The sequence below is a fragment of the Daucus carota genome, chromosome 1, assembly GCF_001625215.2.
Source record: "Daucus carota subsp. sativus chromosome 1, DH1 v3.0, whole genome shotgun sequence".
Lineage (NCBI taxonomy): Eukaryota > Viridiplantae > Streptophyta > Magnoliopsida > Apiales > Apiaceae > Daucus > Daucus carota.
Genome location: NC_030381.2, coordinates 36524684 through 36544659, shown reverse-complemented (window position 1 = coordinate 36544659; position 19976 = coordinate 36524684). Strand labels below are relative to the sequence as shown.

The following is a 19976-nucleotide window of genomic DNA, read 5'->3' as shown; positions in this document are numbered from 1 at the left end:
TTGAATTGACAGCATACCTTAATCGTCAAACGATTATGGTGAAGAAGATGGCAAGATGGTGTGTAATGAGACGCCGGGGTCGCATCGAAGGTGAAGGTGAATCGTTGAGCGTGTGTAGGGGGCTGGTTTGGGGGTTGTTTGAACTTTTAATTGAACTGCCGAACTGGGTTAGCCATTAGTGTGCCTCAGTAGGGTACAGGGTTACAGAATATGTTATTTAAGATATTAAGGTTTATAAAAAAATAAACTTTTATGTATATAATATTTTATATATATATATATATATATTTATTTATTTATTTATTTTAAATATTTTGGTTATTCGGTTTTTTCGGTTAATTCGGTAAAAAAACCGAAAAAACCGAAATAGCCAGAGAACCATAACCGAATTAGGTACCGAAATATTTCGGTTCGGTTAACCGAACCGAATGCTCAGCCCTAAACCGAACTGATTCGGATTTTATTTCGATTATGGTTTTCTGCGTATTTCGGTATTTTGGTTTTTTCGATTTTTTTACCGAATTATGAATTATAACCCACTACCCAGTTCAATTATGAATTAACCCAGTTCAATAATGAATTAACCCGGCGGCCGACTTCAACTGATACCTTCAGACTTTCGAGTTTCGATGGCATCTTGCCATCTTCAACTAGCTCGTTTTCTTCTGTCTTCTCTTCACCCAACATCTTACCTGTTCACCAGTAGTTTGTCTGATACCTAGTTGCCGCGCTTCTCTTTTTTCTTCTCTATTTTTTTCTTCTCTATTAATTTGTTAGAGTACTATATTGTTTTTGCACACAGTTGCTGTGTGTAGATAATTGCTAGTTGCCGCGCTTCTCTTTTTTCTTCTCTATTAATTTGTTAGAGTACTATATTGTTTTTGCACACAGTTGCTGTGTGTAGATAATTGCTTGAGACAGATTGAGTCTAGGTAGTAGAGTTTGAAGCTTCATGCACCCAGACATTTTTCCATTCTCAGACATACTTGTTTTCCCAGCTTTATTTTTGTGATTTTAGTTCATTGTTATAAAAATTCGGGTTTTTTTTTTCGGTATTCGGTTTTAACCGAAATAAAAATTCGGTTCAGTAAAATAACCGAATTAAATTCGGTTCTCTGTTCAGTTATGGTTTTTGAGCTTATTTGGTATTTCGGTTATTTCGGTTCAGTTTTTACCGAATAATCAGCCCTACTGCAGAGTACGAGATGTTTAACCATAAAAACATCACTTTGTGAACCTTAAAAGCTACTCGACTTGCCAAAGTGCTACTCCCTCCGTCCCATTTTAACTGCTTTTGACTTTTTTACACGTATTTTAAGGTGTTAAAAAAATCACATCTAAACATAATTATTGTTTATAAAATTTATATCAAATAAAAGTTTAGAATCTAAACTTTTATTTGAATAAGAATTAAATCTTTTTATTGAGTGTAGATACTATTTTTTTACACCTCAATATACGTGTCAAAAAGTCAAACATCAGTTAAAATGGGACAGAGGGAGTACTAAATTTTGATACTATATTTTACTGAACCCTGTTCTGCAGATGCCAATTAATTCAAAGAAATATAAAGTTCACTAGGAAAGCATACAGGTTTTTACTATGGAGACATAATCAAGCACAATATCTACGTTTCTAGCAACAGCTAGCTAACTAACACTTCTGCATAGACGAGTACATCACAGGAAAAAAAAAATTGAAACATTCTATTCCAAGCAATTTATAAAGTTTGACATAACTGAACATGGGGTTAAACACAGAGAAGACATACACACACAGAGTAGTCTGAAATGGAACGAGAATAAGAAAAGCAAGGCCAGTACTTGTCAAATATATACAGGTGTCAGCATCATGCCATATACAATCACGAACCACAAAACTTTCTTCAGTAATCTGATCCAGCTTAGAATCCATCTCCGCAGTTAAATATTTCTTCCATTCGCCAACCATGCCACCACACAAATATATATCGATTTTTACTTCCACGTAAATTCCCAGTCTTATTAACCTCACAAGACTGCACATACTTTCAAAACTGCACAGCTTGATGATTTGGTCAAGCATCTGAGAATTCTCTTCCTTTTGCTCGTAAAAATTAAGTTTTACAATGAGGGATCAGGCAAGAACTCTATTCATAGAACAAAATAAACAATTTAGTGCCTATACTTCACAATTGTATTGTACTCCAGTTATTAGTTTACTGCTGCAGTAACTTCTAATTGCTGAAATTTAACGAAATATATAACTACTACTGCAAGTGTTGCATACAATGCGTACAGCTGAAGATAAAAACATAACTTCCATACAAGTATCCAATCCTAGACCTTCTGGTTATATAAAAGTACTATGTGTTTATGTTGTAGGGGCATCTGACAAAACAAAGACCCTCTTGCAATATAGTCCACCTACTAAATAAACAAACTAAATATAATACTGCAATTTCCTTTTCACCAAGTTATGGAAACACGCAGAAAATTATTCCTCCCATGCTACCAAATAATACTGTAGTTTACATAAATTCTTCCAAAAACTGTTAGAGTCAAGTTTGCCATGTCCTCAGCCTCTTTCTCCTATATGTAAAAGTTCCTTTATATTAGAGTCCCCCTAGGCTATCATATACCAAAATCCAAGCAGCAATCACACATTATATATATTTTAAAGGCCAACATTATCAGCATTGAGGACTAATTGTCAGATAACAACAATACAGAATTTCTTACTCCAAACTAAAATCTCACTTCTTGCTATATGTCAAACTACATAAAAACATAACAAATGACAAAATAATATCCAGTGGCTACATGGAGAAATTAACAAATGAACCAGTGAATAGTTATATCAAATGACAAATTAAAAAACTACACCCAGTGAAAGCAGTAGTAAACCAAGCAAATGTACTTAAACAGACTTAAAGGAATTGCCACAAGTATCTTTACAATTATACTCCAAGATAAAAACATAATATCCAGAATACCATAGATTGTTTAACAGCAATTTAAAGGCAAAGTTTGATGCAAACCATTATTTAATCCATCCAAGAAGCCCGTGTTTAATAACAAGGCAAAGCAACTTCGGTTAATAGCGATACTTGGTGGAGTAATCCTTGGGTGCAATGACCAATCCACGACCCTTCCTTGCTCCACGATACACTGTTTCGATAATGTCAATGAACTCCTGCTTGTCCTTCATTGCCCAATTAATCTTATTGTTGTTCCCAGTGCCAAGATCAATCATGATATGTTTGTTTCTGAAAAAGAACATAACAGTAGAAGGATCGTACAGTTCATACATAGTGTTGAAGTCAGGCACCTCAGTAATATCCACGAGATAGATCACAGCAAAATTCTTTATCGTCTCAGCAACAGAAGCTAGTACTTCATCCATCTACAATAAACATTAATCCCACATTAGATAAAAAAGCAAGTATACTCCAGACTTTACTCGAAACATATCAATAGAAACAAAATTTCATGCAATCACACCAACTTTTAGCTGGATGGCACAGTGAACTACAAAACAATGTAATTTTTTTTAACTTTTGATTGCAACGAGTAAATCCAGATAATGAACCCCCCAATCATCTTCACATATCTTTATATGTATTTTTAAACAAAAGCAGAGTCCTCAGATCCTAACTCGATATCTTATTAATAAACTAGAAAAGTGATATCTGTTATGCTACATATGATAGATATATATATCGTATAATTAGAGTTCTTTTATGTGAATCACATATGATAATCTAGGTCACTGGAACAGTAAACACATTATAACAAAATAACGATACAATTTAAAGAAGAATTCGACGACTCACTATCGACCATCTACAACAAATACATACATCTCATAGAAACGATCATCCAGTATAATTAGGGTTGTTTCAAGTGAATTGCATATCATAATCAAGGCAACAAGCAATGAATTAATAAAAAAACAAGATTGAAAGAAAATCGAAAGTGAAATTAGGGTTTAGAGAAGGGGGTACCTGCATACAAGTCTCATCCCAATCGTGACCGAAGCGGATGACAACGAGGCGTTCTTCTTCGGCGAGAATAGCTTGATCTACAGCCCATCCTGAGTGCAAGTGTGGTAGCAAGTACGACATCGTCTCTCTCTCTCTCTCGTTCTCTCTCTCGCGTTGTATATAAGCTAGAAAATAATACGCTGTAGCTATATCCCCCAATTTTAGAGAGATTTGTAGCGACACTTCCATGTATTTATAGGAAAAGGTCGGCATAGATCTTTCTCGATTCTATTTTATTTTTTCTTTCATAAATTAGAGTTCAGTTCCAAATAAAATTGAAATTTAATTAATTGATATTTACGTTTTCTTTTTAAATACGGTTTTGGTATTTACAGCAATAAACTGTTTTACAATTTTAGCGGAATTTATCATAAATTTAATTATCAAATCCCATCAAAATTATTATTTTTAATATTATAATTCAAAATATGTAAATATCAAAAACAATTACATACACCTATCTGATTTTTACGACACTTCTTGAAAATATTCCCCAACAAATCTTTAGCATATCCTAACAAATAAAAAATATTATTTTAATTTAATCATAATATTTTAAAATATTTAGATAATAAAAAAATAGCTAAATAAAAGTATGAAAAATTGATTATCATCACACACTATATGTGGATGTAAACATTGACTTTTAATACAAGTAGACTTGGCGAATTCTATCAATTCTTAAAACCAGGATATTAAAACTAAAATATTATATAAAAATCAAGTCTTTCTCTTCTCTTCGACGTTCTATTTAATTTTGGATAATTATGAGCTATTCATAATGAGCATGTCATTATTGTATAGAAAACTTTTCATTTAATACAATTTTCATGCTTTAGCCTTTTTCTTAAAATATCATAATTGTAATATCATTCGAATCAAAATTTTAAATCATGAAAGTATTTAAAGATTGACACGACGAAAGATTGCGTGAGTATATTTAGAGAGACGAGATAAGTTTGTCATCCATCATGAATAAACGGAATTGTTTAGATAAGTCTCATGTCACCCATCATCAACCAGAAGAAAAAGGCCATGAGCTAAGGTATTATATTAATATTATATATTTATTGTGCATTAAGTCGGGATCTTCACGGAAACAGCCCCTCTACTTTAAGAGCAGGGCATGCCTACATATTACCCTTAAGAGCAGGGCATGGTCTGCCTACATATTACCCTCTTCAGAGCAGGAAGGATATAGTGAGTATGTTTGGTTTGGTTCAGATAAGTTTGTGATCCACGAGTTATTAAAGTTATATATTATATTTTTATATTTGATTATATAAATTTGGACTAGTTAATTATATTTTAAGTTAATATTATATATACTCGTATATGTTTGCCTTGTTTGGTGTGCAAAGAGAAATCAAATCAACAGTGAATCAGTGATTACAGGGTATCTCTGGTGTTAAAAAGAAGCATTCATAAATTATGAATTTTTTCAAGTATGGAAAGGTAAACCATACTTTATATTTGAGGAACTCAAACCAAACAATCGCTTGAATCAGCAAGTTAACCTCAAAACTCAATATTGTGATTAAAGGTTTTTCTTTTAACTTTTAAGCTATCTGATTACGTATTTTTCATGCTCGTAAATCTCCGTCCATCTTCTACTCCTTTTGCTACTTAGAAATGCCTCCAAAGCAGTAAACGAAATCTTAATTAACACACCAAAAATAATTCCTTTCAAGAGACAAATTGTGTGCCTGTTTTGATCAAATATCAGTAGGAGCTTATTTTATTTCATGAGATACTGACATTCAAAATCAACCACCAGTAAAACGTTGTGTTCCGCAATCATGACACAAAATGTGGGGTGAGTTATATTCGACTGGGATTTTAAAAGATTTTAGTATATGAAAGCCCTCCTGCTGTGCTTGTATCAGAGATAATGACATTCCTAACATAAGTGACTATTATCAAATATATGGTATGAATCATTAGTTAAAACACAAAGCCAGACACAAGAGACTAGTTCTAGTTCAGGAAAAGAAATTATGGTGACAATCCTAATAGCAAATCATATAGATGGCAGCATCGTGAAAGATAATCCTGAGTCCCTAAACTTTTTTTCCGTGATCTGATCCAGCTTAGAAGCCATCTCTGCAGTTAAATAATTTTTCCAATCTCCAACCACGCCACTGCGGAAAAATGAGTCATTGCTTATTGCACCCACCAGAGTCCCAGTCTTGTTAACCTCTAGTTTGCTCATACTATCAAAACTGCACAGCTTGATGATTTGATCAGGCAACCCTGATTTTTCTTCCTCCTGGGAGAAGGGTTTTCCAAGAAACTTTGCGAGACGCCTTAGCTGAAGATGAGGCTCCTGCATCATCTCTTCGTACCTCATAAACAGCACCTTGTGTGGCCTTTCTAGGCTTTCCTTCCAGTATCCCAAGATTTGATCCCAAATAGGTCCGGAGAGAGTGACTCCTTTGCAGAACAAGTTGAAGGCATCTTCCAGAGATATGGCTGAGGGTCGAAAATTGGCCTTGTTGGAGAAGTGAAAGAGTGAGACGAAAGTGTCTTTAATGTCCCTGCACAAGTACACTATTTTGCCTTCCTGCATTATGGATTTCGGGAGGCTGACACTTGAAATATGACATGCAAAGATCCTGTTGGAGGAGTTGGAAAACAAGTCGTAATCAGAGGGCTTAAGTAATTCTAGAAAAGGAACAAGCTGATGGGGGGTTTTGTTAAGCAAAGGATGATGGGGATCTTGTGGATGATAAGCTTCGCGGTTGATTAAAGCAAACAGGATGGCTTTTAACCAGGTGGTGCCTGATTTAGGGGAAGTTACAAGAAAGGTATCGTTTTTATGTGCTTGGAAATGTTGTTGACAATCAATTATACCTTGCATGCCTACCGGAGAATACCAGAACCCTTGGTACTGATAGCTGTAGGGTTCAAGTATTCCTTCTTCCTTGGGCAAGGAAGAAATCAAGTCTGTGTATCTTGGTGCAGAGGATGTATTCATCTGCTTGTTTCGGACATAGACAACTACAAGTGCCTATACAGAACAAACTATGCATAGATTATATAGAATTCTCTATTTAACACATTAGATCTTAGTATAGATTTGGAGATTTAAACAAATATTTTACAGTAGTTCCCACATTTCAGGAAAAAGCACACTTCAGAGATCGCGATGTAAATATTATTATAAGCTTAGGAACATGGATGCTGAACCCAAAACATTGGGAGTATCTATTATTAGTCAGGATGGTGCCATATATCAATTACTAGATCATATCTTTACAGCCTTGATTATAACTTCAAAATATTCCCACACATGCTCAGAGTGACCAGAATTGAGGGCTGCTCCAACAAGGCATCCAGCAGTATTATTTAGTCCTTTCATAAGATTTTGGTGGTGTAATACTAGATCTGGTCTGCTGCAAACGTTATCCACACGAAATAAGAAAGGAAGCGATTAGAATAGCTCTACCATTTTATATAATTGATCTCTGCAGATAGCAAGGAAGACATAGGATGTTCACAATCACTCCCCAAGCAACTTTTTACATAAAGGCCTGATTCATGCCCAGAAGCAGCTACCTAATTACATGTTGTCTGTTAGCAAAGAAAAGTTTATATTTTATTAAACGAAGTCAGATTGATCTAGCAAGAAATTGAAAGACGTTAACTAGTGCGACAGCCTAAATGCTAATGGTATACAGTCTGGCATATGAGTGTGAGCATTGAGCAAGGGCCGAGGAAGAGTAAATATATATGATAAATTTGGTAGCTTTTCAAGAAACCTTAAAATTTTGAGAAACTGTGCATTCCATTTTCCATGCCATTTGTGCAGCCGGATAAAGTGGATCAGATTCTGTGGTCTGCTTGTCTTGCAACTTGCAAGGGTTGGTAAATTTACTTTGCTCTGGATCTGCTGCCAAGGGGAGGTCCCCTTCCCGTTGAAGAAATTCACCAGCGCTTTCTGATGATGGTTTTGCGCTTATGCTTATTCTTCTTGATGACTTTGGAGGAGTCATGCTCCAATATCTATACTTGTATAAGTGGGAGACTTGATACTGAACAACATCCTATTAAACTTTTGACTTGGTTTGAATCTTAACCATTCCTAGTATAGTTGTATTTATACTAAGCAATATTCACTATGATGCATTTGCTTTTAGTTGATATTCATAGTTCTGCTTCCTCTTTCTTAATCAGCTAATCCTGATCAGCTAAAATCAGAAGCCGACGTTCTAAAATTCTGTAGTGTCTACAGTGATGATGCATATTAGCAGGAGATATTGAATTTCAATTAAAAGAAACTCATTTTTAGTACAAATATTATGATCGTTGATCTGTAGGAGATACTGAAACATCTTGACTATCAAAATTCTCTTATTAAACCACAAATTAGATAGAACAGACTAGAGGCAGAACAAGCAGGGTGGTTCAGCTACAAATATGATAAAAACACAGCTACTTAAAATCAATATATAGAGTTGGCAGCATCATGTCAAATATAATCCAGAACCATGAAACTTTTCTTCGGTGATCTGATCCAGCTTAGAAGCCATCTCCGCTGTTAAACAATTTTTCCAGTCGCCAACCACACCACTCCTAAAAAACAAATTGTTTTTGACTTCACCAAAGAAATTCCCAGTCTTATTAACCTCTTGTTTGCTCATACTTTTAAAACTACACAACTTGATGATTTGATCAAGCAGACCTGAACTCTCTTCCTCCTGGGAAAAAGGCTTTCCAAGAAAATGGGCAAGACACCTCAACTGAACATGAGGTTCATCCGTTATCTGTTCATAGCTCATGAACAGCACCTTGTCTGGTCTTTCCAGGCTTTCCTTCCAGTATCCGAGGATATGATCCCAAACAGGTCCAGCTAGACTTGTTCCTTTGCAGAACAAATCAAAGGCATTTTCTAAGGAAATGGGGGAGGGACGAACATTGGCCTCGTTGGAAAAGTGAAAGTGTGAAACAAAAGTGTCCTTAATGTCCCTGCACAAGTACACTATTTTGCCAGCCTCTCTTATGGATATAGGGAGGCTAGCTGTTGGAATATGACATGCAAATATCCTAGAGATGCTATTGTCTGAGGAGTTGGAGACGAAGTCATAATCAGATGGCTTAAGTAGTTCCAGAAAAGGAACAAGCTGGTGTGGAGTTTTTTGAAGCAAAGGGTGATGAGGATCTTGAGGACTACAGGCTTCACGATTGATTAAAGCATAGAGGATGGCTTTCAACCAGGTAGTTCCAGATTTTGGGGAGGTTACAAGAAAGACATCATTTTCGTGTGCATGAAAATGCTGTTGACAGTCAATTAAACCCTGCAAAAGTGTTGGACCATACCAGAACCCTTGGTATTGATAGCTGTAGGCTGAATTGATACCTTCCTCTCTAGGCAGGGAAGAAAGCAAGTCTTCTAGGGTAGAAGAGCGTGTCATCATCTATTTCTTTTAGGAGGTACTGTAGCCTATAGGAGAAACGTTAAGATGTTGTATTGGTATAACATATATTTATACCAATACAACAATGTTCTAGGTAAGCAGATCGAGGGATGCTTCAACAATGCATCTAGCAGTTTTATAATATAGTTGATATGCCTCGTTAATAACTTAAAAACGTGCCCACACATGCTCTAGGTAAGCAGATCGAGGGATGCTTCAACAATGCATCTAGCAGTTTTGAGGTTTTGATACATGCATTCCACAACCTATGCCCAGATGCTAGGTACTTAACAAAACCAAATTCTTTAGAGTGAAAAATAATGATGAACAACGAAAATATTGATAAACACTGCACTGGAAATCAGATACAAAGAGATGGAAGCATCATGTCATAGTCTCATAGATAATCCTGAACAAGAAAACTTTTCTTCTGTGATCCGGTCCAGCTTAGAAGCCATCTCCGCTGTCAAATAATTTTTCCAATCACCAATAACACCACTCTGGAAAAATGCATCATTTCTTAGATTATTGATCAAATTACCGGTCTTATTAACTTCTAGTTTGCTCAAACTATCAAAACTACACAACTTGATGATTTGATCAAGCAACCCTGAATTATCTTCCTCTTGGGAGAATGGTTTTCCAATAAAATGTGCGAGACGCCTTAACTGAGCATTCAAGAAGCCTTAAAATTTTGAGAAACTGTCTATTCCACCCCATTTGTGCAGCCGGATAAAGTGGATCAGATTCTGTGGTCAGCTTGTCTTGCAAGGGTTGGTAAATTTACTTTACTCTGGATCTGCTGCCACGGGGTCCCCTTTCTGTTGAAGAAATCCACCAGCGCTTTCTGATGATGGTTTCGCGCTTATGCTTATTCTTCATGATGACTTTGGAGGAATCCTGCTCCAAAATCTATACTTGTATAAATGGGAGACTTGATACTGAACAGCATCCTATTAAACATTTGACTTGGTTTGATTCTTAAGCGGTCCTTGTAGGTATTCATAGTGAGCAAGTATTCACTATGATGCGTTTGCTTTTAGTTTGATGTTCATAGTTCTGCTTCCTCTTTCTTAATCAGCTAATCCTGATCAGCAAAATTCAGAAGATGACATTCAAATATTCTGTAGTGTCTGCGGTGATGATGTATATTAGCAGGAGATATCGAATTTTAATTAATGCAAATTCATTTGTAGTACAAATATTATGATCATTGATCTGTAGGAGATACTGAAAAATCTTGACTCATAATTCTCTTATTAAACCACATTTAGATAGAACAGACTAAAAGCAGAAACAAGCAGAGTAGTTCAGCTACAAATATGATGCAAACACCGCTACTTAAAATCAATATACAGATTTAGCAGCATCATGTCATATATAATCCAGAACCATGAAACTTTTCTTCGGTGATCTGATCCAGCTTAGAAGCCATCTCCGCTGTCAAATAATTTTTCCAATCACCAACGACACCACTCCGGAAAAATGAATCATTTCTTACATTACTTATCCAGTTACCGGTCTTATTAACCTCTAGTTTGCTCAAACCATCAAAACTACACAACTTGATGATTTGATCAAGCAACCCTGAATTCTCTTCCTCTTGGGAGAAGGGTTTTCCAATAAAATGAGCGAGACGCCTTAACTGAGCATGAGGCTCATCTGTCATCTCTTCATACCTCATAAACAGCACCTTGTCTGGTCTTTCTACGCTTTCCTTCCAATATCCCAAGATATGATCCCAAATAGGTCCACTTATACTCACTCCTCTGCAGAATAGATTGAAGGCATTTTCCAGAGAAATGGGGGAAGAACGATGACTGGTAAAGTGAAAGAGTGAAACAAAAGTATCCTTAATGTCCCTGCACAAGTATACAATTTTGCTCTCCTTTATTATGGATTTTGGGAGGCTAGCTGTTGGAATATGAGATCCAAATATCCTACTGCTGCTTTTGTCCGAGGAGTTGGAAACCGAGTCATACTCTGTAGGCTTAAGAATTTCAAGAAAAGGAACAAGCTGGTGGGGATTTTGTTTAAGCAAAGGATGAGCAGGATCCTGAGGATGACAGGCTTCGCGGTTCATTAAAGCATAGAGGACTGCTTTTAACCAGGTGGTGCCGGATTTTGGAGCAGTTACAAGAAAAATATCATTTTCTCTTGCTTGGAATTGATTCTGACAATCAATCAAACCTGGTAAGCTTCTTGGAGCGTACCAGAACCCTTGATATTGATAGCTGTAGGCTGAAGTGATACCTTCTTCTCTAGGCAAGGAAGAAAGCAGTTCTTCAGCAGAAGAGTTTGCCATCATCTAAGTGGTTGTAGGAAAAAGGTCAAATGTTGAATTGCTTTGTTTCTAGCTCAATGATTTCCAATAAGTTGCTAGTTGCTACTACAAAACTTAAATGAATTTAACATAATTTTCCCACCAGATCCATCTATCCTTTTTTTAACATGGGATCAGATGCTACCTTGAGCGGTTGCGCTGTCAGAGGTAGAGACAGTTAAAAATACTTAAGTCAATTATAAGAAGGAATAATCTTCTTTAAACATATTCATTTCATGCATTTTATAGAGTTTATACAACTGATTATTGTCAAATAAATTAATAAACCACATGTTTTGATGAACAACCAAACCACAGAGTTTAGCAGAGTTGTTCTTCACAAATACAATGAAAATCATTAAAACAACCACCAAAATATAACATATGTAGAGGGAAGATCAAAACTTTTCCTCTGTGATATTATCCAGCTTTCAATCCATCTCTGCTGTTTTAAATTTTTCCCTGCCTCCAACAACACGACTCAAAGAAAATGAAAAAAATTTTAGTCCATCAGCCGAATTAGTAGTCTTAATAACCTCCAGTATGCTCAAACTATCAAAAATACCCAACTTGATGATTTAACCAAGCAACGTTGACAATCAACTAATAGTTGAAAACCTATCGGAGAATACCAGAACCCTTTGGCTAGAAGCGTATTATCATCTAGCTTCTCAGGAAGTATTGTAGCAGGAGAAGGTCTTTAATTCAGTTCAAGCTACAAAATACAAAACCAGTGACAGTGTGAGTTTGAAAGAGGACCCGAGACACTTAACTTGATGTTAACTTGATGTATTATGACTTGTATAATTGAAAACATTTAGCTAAAGGGATCTAAAGCACTAGAGATGCATTGTGACTTCTATCTGAAGTAAAACCTCATAAAAGGGATCTAAAGCACTAGAGATGCATTGTTTCTCCCCTGAACTAAAACCTCCTAGAATCTGTCAACTCATAAATAATGACGCATACGTCATTTCTTTTTTGTATATGAGTTCCCACAATCACATTTCATTGTTAACAAAATTGATGTCGTTTGCACCATCATAACACAATAGTCATAACTCAACACGCTCTTTCTTGTCACTGGTTGGTTATTATCCTCAAGTAAATGAAAGCTAGGCTTTCTGCTTATCAGTTCCAAAATCAATTCATATACAGTAATATATATACCTGTCTAGCCTATGCAGATTTTAAAACAAAACTTCCCACTATCTTTCTGTTAGATATTCCGTACAGGTGATAAATTGCAGTAAGTTTCTTAAAAGCATTGCAAACTGGATCATCACTTTTCAAGTCTATCTGGACACCCAAAAGAAGTTTCTTGATCAAACAGCTCACTATCATATGTTTCTTTCACAATGTTTGTCGAACAAACTGTAAACTGTAATCAGGACTTTGACCACATTAGAGAAGGAATTTAAACACTCCAAGTAACACACCTATCCTTAAGGTAGATTAGTCCTACCTAGTACAACGCCAATCTGTTGTTTCTTTGTAGGTTTTCAAAAATTTACGATATAACTAATTGTCCAGAACTGCGAATAACGATTTGACCTAAACTGTAATGAACTGTAAGAGTAAGCATATGCTGGTTCCTCAATCCTCATAAATTTTTCCAACAGTTTCCAATCAGACAAAACATTAATTAGTGTTCCTTAAGCCTTTTAAGAACCATCAATTGCTGCAGCTCACACTCTACAAAACATAATAGTAAAATGCATGAAAAAATGAATCTGCGGCATGATCAAATTTCAAACAATCATCATTGTGAGCCTATTTGATGAAAAAATTTACTACACAAATGACATGGTTTGGAAGATCCTGATATTTAATTGAACGCGGGAAGCATAAAGATTAAGGAAGTGTCGGTTTGGGTACCAGATTACAGGTCAAACAATATTGGCATTCAGGCATAGCCCATATATGTGTGATGAATCTCTGGCAAAATGATTTAATACAGTCAGTGCACCCATTTTTCACATAGTAAAAGAGCTGGTCTGCAACTCCCATATGCAGAGATCAGTCCAGCATTGTAAAACCCCATGATTTCTGACCATCCCATCTACTTACAATTAGTACTGTTACACATGCAATGATCTTAAAGGAGACAATAAGATTCTGGGAAATTAATCATGCACAGAGTTTACTTCTTCCATACCAAGAACATTGACAATAGAGAATAATTTGTAAATTAGATAACGAAAATTCCAGTTTTTTTTTTCTGCGGGGCCATGCTATCCACATGGAAAGTAGTGTTATCTGAGCATGATTTTTACCCTATCTGTTTTCACTTTTACCTTTTTATCTGTCAATTTAAATGTAGTGGTGTCATTGGCCATGATTTTTATACTTTCCTTTTTCACTTTAACCGACAATTTAAAAATAACAACTCATATCAGTCCGTTTTCACTTTTACCCTTTTAGGTGTCTTAAGGCATGATTTTTACGCTATCGGTTTTCACTTTAACCGTCACTTTAAATGTAACATCTCATATGGGTCCTAATCGAGGTTTGAAGAGTTGGTTCTGATACCATATGCGACATCCAAGCCTGTTACTAGAAAATTAATATAAATTGGTTATTTATTCGTAGTTATGAGTGACCCAAACATTTTTTTATCTAACCGACATGAGATGTTACATTAAATCTTGCGAGGTTGTGCGGGTGGTCTCATCTGTAACGGTCATAATTACATAAGAAGCCAGAAGGAACTGTGCTAACTATACTAATCGCGTGTCTAATACAAAAGTGAAGAAATAGTTAACCAACAAGGCAAAAGAGAAGGCGTGTCAGGATTAGTGATATTGGTAATGCTTAGGTTAACAGTCATATCAACTCTTATCCTCCAAACAACAAGTCAACATAAGCTTAATCAAAGAATGTCTTTGGTATTTTGCTTGTGACACGAATAAACACCCTTCCAATGCTGTTCACCAAATAAGCGTATTCATGCACACGCCAAGACACACTCACACAACTCTTACCTCTGTCCTTTTGACACAATAAGTAGCACCCTTAACTAACCATAGCATGCTATACCACATTTTTAGCACCTCAACATCATGAATAGCTTAACAAATTTTACTGGTTCCCCCTCTCTGGAAAACTCCGGGATGCCTATTTTCGGAGAAAGGCGGTTCTTCTTGCCTGATATCCAATTGCTGGAGCTTCTTATGGCCTTTCTGGTTTTCGTGGTAATTTATGCCTTTCGACAGAAAAAACGACAAGGCCTACCTGTGTGGCCTGTCATTGGAATGTTGCCCTCTTTGGTTTTCGGGGTTCGGGCTAACATGTATGAATGGCTCACTGATATACTTATTCGTCAGAATGGGACGTTTACGTTTCAGGGGCCCTGGTTTACTAATCTGAAGTGTGTGGTCACTTCAGATCCGCGGAACTTGGAGCATCTGCTCAAGACTAAGTTTTCTAATTATCCCAAGGGAGAGTATTTCCGAGATGCTCTTTCGGACCTTCTAGGGAATGGAATATTTAATGCAGATGACGAGATGTGGCAGCAGCAGAGGAAGACGGCTAGCATTGAGTTTCACTCAGCTAAATTCCGGAATCTGACCACAGAGTCATTGCTCGAGCTTGTGCACGCCAGACTGCTGCCTGTATTCGAGGAATCGGTGCAAAACAACACTACAATTGATCTGCAAGACATCCTTTTAAGACTAACATTTGATAATGTTTGCATGATAGCTTTTGGAGTCGATCCGGGCTGTTTACAACCTGGCTTGCCCGCGATTGCCTTTGCTCAGGCCTTCGAAGCTGCTACTGAGGCTGCTATAATTAGGTTTGTTACTCCAACACTTGTGTGGAGAACAATGAGGTATCTCAACGTGGCGAGTGAGAAGACGCTGAAACAGTCTATAAAAGGTGTCGACGCGTTTGCTGAAGAAGTCATCAGGGCAAGGAAGAAGGAGCTGTCAATAACAGATGATACTGACCACCAAAGATCAGATCTCCTCACAATTTTTATGAGACTCAAGGATGAAAGAGGACAGCCCTTTTCCGACAAGTTCTTGCGTGACATCTGTGTCAACTTTATATTAGCTGGAAGGGATACCTCATCCGTTGCATTGACCTGGTTTTTCTGGTTACTTGATCGGAATCCTGAAGTCGAGGAGCAAATTCTTTCTGAGATATCGCGAATCATAGGTGAAAGGGAAGATGGAAAAAAAGGCATAGATGGAGATGCTCTCATATTCAGGCCAGAGGAAGTTAAGAAAATGGACTATCTGCAAGCTGCTCTGTCAGAAGCTCTAAGATTGTATCCATCCGTGCCAGTGGACCACAAGGAGGTACCTAATTATTTCAGCTTATATCTCTTCTGATTTATAATATGCCAAAAATTCGTAAAATTATTAAAAATCTTAATCTAGACTCTGTCTGCGACCCTCTTATAAGTTACGCGTCATGTTCAGGTTATTAGTGATGATGTTTTCCCTGACGGGACAATTCTGAAGAGCGGAACAAAAGTAATATACTCAATCTACAGCATGGGAAGGATGGAAGGAATATGGGGAAAAGACTACTTGGAATTCAAGCCTGAAAGATGGCTCAGAGATGGTCGCTACATGAGCGAATCAGCCTACAAGTTCACAGCTTTCAACGGGGGTCCTCGACTGTGCCTAGGGAGAGACTTTGCTTACTATCAAATGAAATATGCTGCAGCTTCAATATTATTCAAGTATCAAGTTAAGGTGGAGAAAAATCATGTTGTTGTGCCGAAGCTTGCTCTGACTATGTACATGAAGCATGGCCTTAAGGTGAAGCTACACAGGCGCCACAAATCCGAGCTTCAGAAGTGTACGAATTAAGATACTTGGTACATGGTTGGCTTCATATATGTTACCTTATCTGTTCTTGTTTTCATATTTTTTATCCTAGTTATATGAAATGGATTGTATTATAACTAAGATGACATATCAGATTGCTGGGGAAGTTGTAAACTTTGTAATAATGTCTAGATGGATTGCTTATTTATACTTTGATTCAATCATCTGTATCATGTTTAATATGTTTACAAAAAGAAGGACCAGTTAGCATAATTCTGAACATGGCCAATTCTAGTCACAATGGTATAGGATGAACCCATCACTCATCTGCAGCATATTAAGAAGCCATTTAATAACATCTGTAGTACTTGCAGGTCCGTCCTGGTGTAGTTGCAGGTCCAAGTTTAAGTGAGATTACAAAGAGAATTGATAGTTATATATATAGAAAATTGCAGCATGTAACTGAAATTGTATGAAAATCCTTGAATCATCACAACTTTCGGTTGTTGATGAAGAATTGAGGGGAGTGTTTGAACAGTAAACAATTTGTTGCCGTAATATTAGTGTTTGATTCGAACTCGATTCGAACTCGACTTATTAAAGTTGAAATCGACTTGTTTAACAGAATATGACCCTATATATAAATTCTATATTTTTAATGTGTACGGGATGATGAAATGTAATATTTTTATTTTCTTATTGATATTTTATGACATCATTAAAATAAATAGATCCTAAAATCCTTACAGTTAAATCATCAAATTTTTTAAAAAAAATATAACATCAATTTGCGACTAGACTTATTTGAATTGGTAGTAATATTATTGGTTAATTATTACAATTTCACATTAACTATATATATTTTTTATATTTTTGTAACATTATAGTAGATCTCATCTGTACGATCGAATCATCAAGATATATTTTGGGAAAAAAAATAAAATATCAGTTCGGGATCCGACTTATTTAGAAGAGTATTAGTTTTAATAATTGACTATTAAAATTTCACATCAAATATTATTTTATCTTTCTGATATTTTTGTAAAATCATTAGAAAAAATAGATCGTAGCTTCCGTACAATTAGATCATCAATAAATATTCTGGGAAAAACATCAATTCAGGATCAGAGTTGTTTAAAATAGTATTCTATTTACTAGTTTACTCTTAAAAATTCACATCAAAAATATGTTTTATTTTTTTAATATCATTAAAATAAGTAGATCTTGATATTCGTACGGCCGTATCATTAAAAAATATTATCAAAATAAAATAAAATCAATTCGTAACTGGAGTTGTTTGAAGTATATGCAATTTGTCCAGTTCACTACTATAATTTCATATTGAATGTGTTTTTTATTTTATGATATTTTTATAACATTATTAAAATAAGTATATTTCAATATCTATAGAATTGGATTTTCAATAAATATTATAAGTTCTTAGATATTAATTGAACTTTTAAGGATTTCTTTTTTAATCTACACCAACATTCAGACCCAACTCGAACTCAAATTGATTCGACTTATTCGCACCGATTCTTTTCCTAACGAATTTGGGTTCAACAACAAAAAATGCTAGATAAGTTTAGTACCATTAATGAACCTCAACCAGTAAAAACTCAATCTGGAACTTGACAAGTAAAAACTTGATTTTTGTTGATTCGTTGACGGCCCTATTCCTATTTTTTAGCTTTTAAGTAGCTCGCTAAGTGAGTTCATATGTTTGGGACGAGTTAATTAGAGAAGGAAAGGAGACTCTTAAAACTAAGCAAACAGAAGATGAACAATAATTGACTACACAAATTACTCTGCGATCTACACAAATTTTATCTCAGTTTTGATGATCGAGTTTTGCCAACTCGATCGATCCATGAAAAATAGAGAATAGAGGATGTTTAGTTCAGTTTATGTTCCTACTTATATAATGGTAAAATAGAAAAATAGCTCGACAGGTTCTTATCATCCGAGAATACATCCAACAAAACAAAATTCAACGAATCCAATCGGATCCGACGTGCAGATAACATATCATTAGACGCACATACAAAATTACAAGTAATTCATTTAGAACTGTTAGTACAAGCTGGCACGTTAAGCAGGTCACACAATGCTATTGTCTTTGTTTCTAGATTTCGAGGAACTTACTTTTGAGTATTGAATATAAATTGTGTTTCATCACTGAAAATATTAATAGAGGACTTTATGATTATTTAAATGATCAGAAAGTTTCCATATCCTTGTTGTATTGTAAAATGATGCGACCCCAGTGGTACTATAAACTAATCATTGCTGACATATTGATAGCTTAGGCCAGAAGGGATATAGTGGGCTCCTTCAAATTACTGACCACCCGGAACAAAATCTTTACAAAACTAACCACCCAAATTTTCGTTTCACAAAACTAACCACCCTAATTCAACACACCTCGGGCGAACATAGCAGAAAACTTTTTTTTCAGCCGAGATCAACCTACGGGCGAACAGTACGAAGCCATGGTGTTGTGTTCGCCCCTGCGACGGGCGAACATGTCTGTGCAGGTGTGACGTGGCCGGCCCAGTCACGGGCGGCCACCTGTCCCTTTAATCACACAAAACCTCCCCAGCCCCTCTTCTTCTTCTTCATTTTGCGACACCAGCCTCAATTTACACACACATTACACACACATTGCACACACATTGCAAGCTTGAATTTGGAGAAAAAAGTGAGATCCGGACAAAGAAAAGGGGAAAAAGGGCGCTTGCTTTGCTACTTTCACCGAATCAATTAATCAATTTCACCCCATTTTCAAGGTTTTTTCACCATTCTCAATCTCATCAAATTGCATGCATGTATTTTTATAAATTTTATAATGATTGTTCTTAGCTTGATTAGTAATTTTGTATGATGATTTATAATGAATGTTGTTAGTTGGTATTTGTTAGTAGATTATGTTAATTTTAGAAATTAGGTTAGTAGATTAAATTTAGAAATTAGGTTAGTAGATTAAATTTGGGTGTTTTACGTTAAAAAATAGAATAAAAATAAGCAATCTCACATTTTCGAATTTAATTTGAATTATTTCGAATTTTGGAATTAAAAAATGGAATTATTTCGAATTTTGGAATTAAAAAAATATTATACCGAAATAGGAATTATTATGAATTTTTGATTTAATTAAAATAATTTTCGAATTTAATAACAAATATTGCATAAAAAATTAAAAATTAGATCTCATATTTTGAATGAATTAAAAATTAGACTTGATTAGTAATTTGTTTGATAATTTATAATGGGTTTTGCTAGTTGGTATTTGGTAGTAGCTTATGTTAGTGATAATTTTAGTTTAGATTAGTAGTTGGTGATGATTGTTGTTGATTAGTAGTGGTAGTGATAATTTTAGTTTAGATTAGTAGTTGGTGATGATTATTGTATTATTTACGTTAAGAGTAGAT

General features: G+C 35.5%; 6 protein-coding genes across 7 annotated transcripts in view; 2 read left to right on the top strand and 4 right to left on the bottom strand.

Annotated features, from left to right (window-relative positions):
* The window catches only part of LOC108209902 (large ribosomal subunit protein eL42), a 91850-nt gene that overhangs the window by 42904 nt on the left and 28970 nt on the right, over positions 1–19976 (top strand). The window lies entirely within an intron of this gene.
* LOC108204389 (thioredoxin-like protein YLS8) lies at positions 1687–4190 on the bottom strand. Of its 2 annotated transcripts, XR_001803797.2 has the most exons (3): positions 3986–4190; positions 3020–3384; positions 1687–2128 (listed from the first exon to the last, which is right to left on the bottom strand). XR_001803797.2 is itself a non-coding variant. In XM_017373794.2 (2 exons), the coding sequence occupies exons 1-2, from the start codon at positions 4103–4105 to the stop codon at positions 3076–3078; spliced, it is 429 nt and encodes a 142-aa protein (XP_017229283.2). In that variant the 5' UTR covers positions 4106–4190; the 3' UTR covers positions 2881–3075. The 2 variants fall into 2 exon arrangements, 1 of the variants encoding a protein (XP_017229283.2); XM_017373794.2 differs by lacking the exon at positions 1687–2128 and having other exon boundaries at positions 2881–3384.
* LOC108199645 (cytosolic sulfotransferase 6-like) lies at positions 5810–7091 on the bottom strand. Its single transcript, XM_017367567.2, has one exon. The coding sequence runs from the start codon at positions 6999–7001 to the stop codon at positions 6045–6047; it is 957 nt and encodes a 318-aa protein (XP_017223056.1). The 5' UTR covers positions 7002–7091; the 3' UTR covers positions 5810–6044.
* LOC108221984 (cytosolic sulfotransferase 13) lies at positions 8334–9534 on the bottom strand. Its single transcript, XM_017395858.2, has one exon. The coding sequence runs from the start codon at positions 9439–9441 to the stop codon at positions 8491–8493; it is 951 nt and encodes a 316-aa protein (XP_017251347.2). The 5' UTR covers positions 9442–9534; the 3' UTR covers positions 8334–8490.
* On the bottom strand, positions 10584–11905 carry LOC108221975 (cytosolic sulfotransferase 13). The gene has a single exon (XM_017395850.2). It carries the CDS (start codon positions 11747–11749, stop codon positions 10811–10813), a length of 939 nt encoding a protein of 312 aa, XP_017251339.2. The 5' UTR covers positions 11750–11905; the 3' UTR covers positions 10584–10810.
* Positions 14716–16769, top strand: LOC108215445 (cytochrome P450 86B1). Its single transcript, XM_017387954.2, has 2 exons — positions 14716–16068; positions 16192–16769. Exons 1-2 carry the CDS (start codon positions 14827–14829, stop codon positions 16585–16587), a joined length of 1638 nt encoding a protein of 545 aa, XP_017243443.1. The 5' UTR covers positions 14716–14826; the 3' UTR covers positions 16588–16769.